General features: G+C 47.8%; 1 protein-coding gene across 1 annotated transcript; it reads right to left on the bottom strand.

Moving 5' to 3' along the window:
- Positions 1-688: 688 nt before the first annotated feature.
- On the bottom strand, positions 689-1,204 carry LOC143286316 (uncharacterized). Its single transcript, XM_076593855.1, has one exon. The coding sequence runs from the start codon at positions 1,202-1,204 to the stop codon at positions 689-691; it is 516 nt and encodes a 171-aa protein (XP_076449970.1).
- Between the last annotated feature and the right edge of the window lie 2,701 nt (positions 1,205-3,905).

The raw sequence follows: 3,905 nt of genomic DNA on the forward strand, positions 1-3,905 counted from the left end.
GCATGGCGTTGTGTCCTTGGGAAAGGCACTGTACTCCGATTTTCTCATTCCTGTTTCTCCACCCTTGTGTCAATGGGTAACGGATTGGGTAGGGGAAGATTGAATCGGTGGGAGGATAGAGAACTGGGCTCCACCTTCCTATGCCGAGCAAATTAACATGGTGGACACTGTCCCGAAGGCTGTGGTGGCAACCTGGATCTGGTCTGATAGTGTACGTCGCAGACGCCACTTCTGGCGATATAGACGCGACGGAACTAGGAGGGCGCATGCTCCTAGCAGAAAAAAATAGTCAAAGGAAGACGTAAAGAAAACTGTCTACCCTGGGTTAAGACCATCAAAACCCCCGGTTCGGCCAGAAGGGTCCAGGCCCCACTTCCAGAAGCAAGACCTTAACAAAAACAAAAACAAAAAACAAAAAAAATAGTGTTTGCTGGTCACAGGCGATCTGGTGATCTGGTCAGCGCTGATGAAAATGCGCTGACTGAGCCTGCAGTGACAGTGGCCTCACTTAGTTGGATCCACCCCATGGCAGTCCTGATGAAGAAGGAGCTATGATATATTTCTGTTCTCGCGTCGGGGACCCGGAATCCACGAGAGTGGTTGATGGCCTGTCTTTCTATTACATTTGTAGTTTTGAATCCCTCAAAATTGGTGGGCTTAATTCTGCGGCGATTTGTAGGGGCCGGAGTTAGGAGTTTATCTGCTGGGATAGCTGGGAGGACACCCTCAGCAATGATCTTACAGTAGAGGCTGAGGCGTTGGTGCCTGCGTCTTTCCTCCAGGGGCGGCAGGTTAGTTCCTTCAGCATGCCACTTACGCATCCGGGATTCCTGGACTTGTAGTCTCCGGTAATAAAGCGTGCTGCTTGGCGTTGCACTCTCTCCAGCTTTTCGATGTCCTGTCTCTGGTGCGGGTCCCACACTGTCGCGCTGTATTCCAGCTTGGATCTGACCAGTGCCGTATATGCCAGGCGCCTGCAGTCTTTGGGACAGTTCCGGAGGTTCCGGCGCAGGAATCCTAGGGTCGATCCAGCTTTGCGGCTGATATTGGAGATATGTGGGGACCATTTCAAGTCGCTCGCGATTTGTACTCCAAGACAGGGTGTCCCTTGTACTTGTTTCAATATTACTTCTCCCAGGCTATAGAGGTAGGACGAAGTGCTTTTGATGAAGAGCAGACGGCACTTCTGGGCGTTGGATCGCATGTCTCACTTCTTAGCCCGTTCTTCTAAGTTTCTGCGATCTACCTTGTGTTTGATTTAAATCGTCGAAAACAACGACAAAAGAGAGAGAGAGAGAGAGAGAGAGAGAGAGAGAGAGAGAGAGAGAGACAGAGACAGAGAGACAGAGACAGAGAGAGACAGAGACAGAGAGAGAAAAGAAAAAAAGAAGAAGAAAGGCTGAGTTCTCGTTAGAAATGATTGAAACCACGAAACACACACACACACACACACACACACACACACACACACACAACACACACACACACACACACACACACACACACACACACACACACACACACATTTATATACATACATACATACATACATACATACATACATAAGTAGGCATGTAGCTACATTAACTGCTAGAAAAACAAAACAAAGACATTTGGATATTTGAAAATTAATGTATAAAAAAAAAGGATAACGCATTCACTGTCAGTGACATATATACAATGCATACAGGGATGGCATTCAATTGTTGAATGGAATTTTATTCCAGAAAACAGTGGAAAAACATCACAGCACATCATTTCCGTGCAACAAGTGTAGCTTTTTTAGCATGCTCAAAACGAATGGATAAGGCGCTCGCGTGCATACACACACACACACACACACACACACACACACACACACACACACACACACACACACACACACACACACACTGTTGTTGCTTATTTCTCGCCATTCTGACTTTGACTTAGACTTAACACACACACACACACACACACACACACACACACACACACACACACACATTTATCAGTCATGCTCATGCTTTGCTTGATGCCCAGGCCGTAGACAGCATTGGTGTCCAGAAAGGGAATACCATTAAGCTATAAATAGATTCTTTATCTATTTATAGCTCAACGGTGGTTGCGGGTTGTGTGAGGGGGGAAGGGGGGGGGGGGGAGGGACATCCTTCCTTTCCTCACTATCACCAGAGGAGACATAAGGTCACAATTCTCCGGCCAGGGTGCTAGGTGTAGATAATTATAGTCCCTGCATGGTCGCTGGGTGTGGCATGATGGACTGTGGCAGGTACTCAGACAGTTTGGCATCGAGGAGGGTCTTACCCAAGTCATTCAGGCGCTGTACAAGACATTGCTTGGAATCTCATGGAAGGACAGAAAGACCAATGACTTTGTCAAGAGCCAAATAACCATGCTAGCGGGTCCACTGGAACCACTCTTAGCAGTGGTCAAAAGGAGGAAGCTGTCATGGTTCGGGCATGTGACACGCCACAATTCACTGCAAAAGACAGTTCTACAGGGAACGCTAGAGGGTGGTAGGCGAAGAGGGAGGCAAGCCAAATGCTGGATGGACAACATCAAGGAATGGACCAATATGGATAGCGCTACGCTGATACGACAGGCAGAAGACAGAACCGGATGGCGTCGTCTGACTACTGAATCGTCCCTCATGTCTCCTCTACGCCCATCCCGGGCAGGAGAATGAATGGAATGGAATGGCATGGTCGCTACTTCGCCGTCATCACGCCTGCTGGCACCAGATTGTTTTGCCGCCCGTTGAGCCGTGGCCGTCAGCGTTTTCGCCGATGATCATTCATCTCTTCATCACCTGCGACAGAACACAATGAAGCTGAGCTGATTTTGGATTCACTTGTGCAAACCATGTTGTGAGTCTGTGTGTAATAACCCGGTGTTCGACTCTGTGTGTGTGTGTGTGTGTGTGTGTGTGTGTGTGTGTGTGTGTGTGTGTGTGTGTGTGTGTGTGTGTGTGTGTGTGTGTGTGTGTGTGTGTGTGTGTGTGTGTGCGTGTGTGCGTGTTGGGTAGGTCGGCGTGTGTGTGTGTGTGTGTGTGTGTGAGTCTGTGTGTTTGCGTGTATGTGCGTGTGTGAGTGTGTGTGTGTGTATGTGTGCGTGTGTGCGTGTTGGGTAGGTCGGCGTGTGTGTGTGTGTGTGTGTGTGTGTGTGTGTGTGTGTGTGTGTCATGTTGCATGATTATGAGAGAGACCGATAAACAGACACCAGCACTGACACGGACATGGTCGCTGACTCGGTCAAAGGGTTTGTTTCAACAGTAAAATGATACAGGCGAAGTTACGCATGAAAACAAGAACATTTCTTCTTCTTCTTCTTCTTCTTCTTCTTCTTCTTCTTCTTCTTCTTCTTCTTCTTCTTCTTCTTCTTCTTCTTCTTCTTCTTCTTCTTCTTCTTCTTCTTCGTTTGATTCATTTAGCGTCTGTTCATTATTGTGATGAAATATTTAGACCTCTTCCCTCTCTGTCCACCCCAATACCACTCATATATGTGTATGTGTGCACGTGTGTTTTGTGGGTGTGGGTGTGCGTGTGCATGGTGTGTGTGTGTGTGTGTGTGTGTGTGTGTGTGTGTGTGTGTGTGTGTGTGTAATTACAGATAGTATGTCGTAAGCTTCAGCATTGTGGTCAGCATCACCACTGACAAAAGCTATGCATGTGTATGATAGTTTAATCGTGTCTAATTCTGACCATCAGAACAACAGAGAAGGCAACCGCTGACCCGACTATCTCCGCTAGGATTGAGTCACGTTGAAGAGCGTCTTGCCCAAGTTACACACCCAGTCTCTCGGCTAAGAGGACATCAGGACAGTCAGTATTTGGGATGATCCCCACAGGCCAAGGCTGCAGCACCAAGAGCCAGTTCAATGAGAGTCACAAGTCCTTCACAAAAGA

This window comes from Babylonia areolata, chromosome 10, assembly GCF_041734735.1.
Source record: "Babylonia areolata isolate BAREFJ2019XMU chromosome 10, ASM4173473v1, whole genome shotgun sequence".
NCBI lineage: Eukaryota > Metazoa > Mollusca > Gastropoda > Neogastropoda > Buccinidae > Babylonia > Babylonia areolata.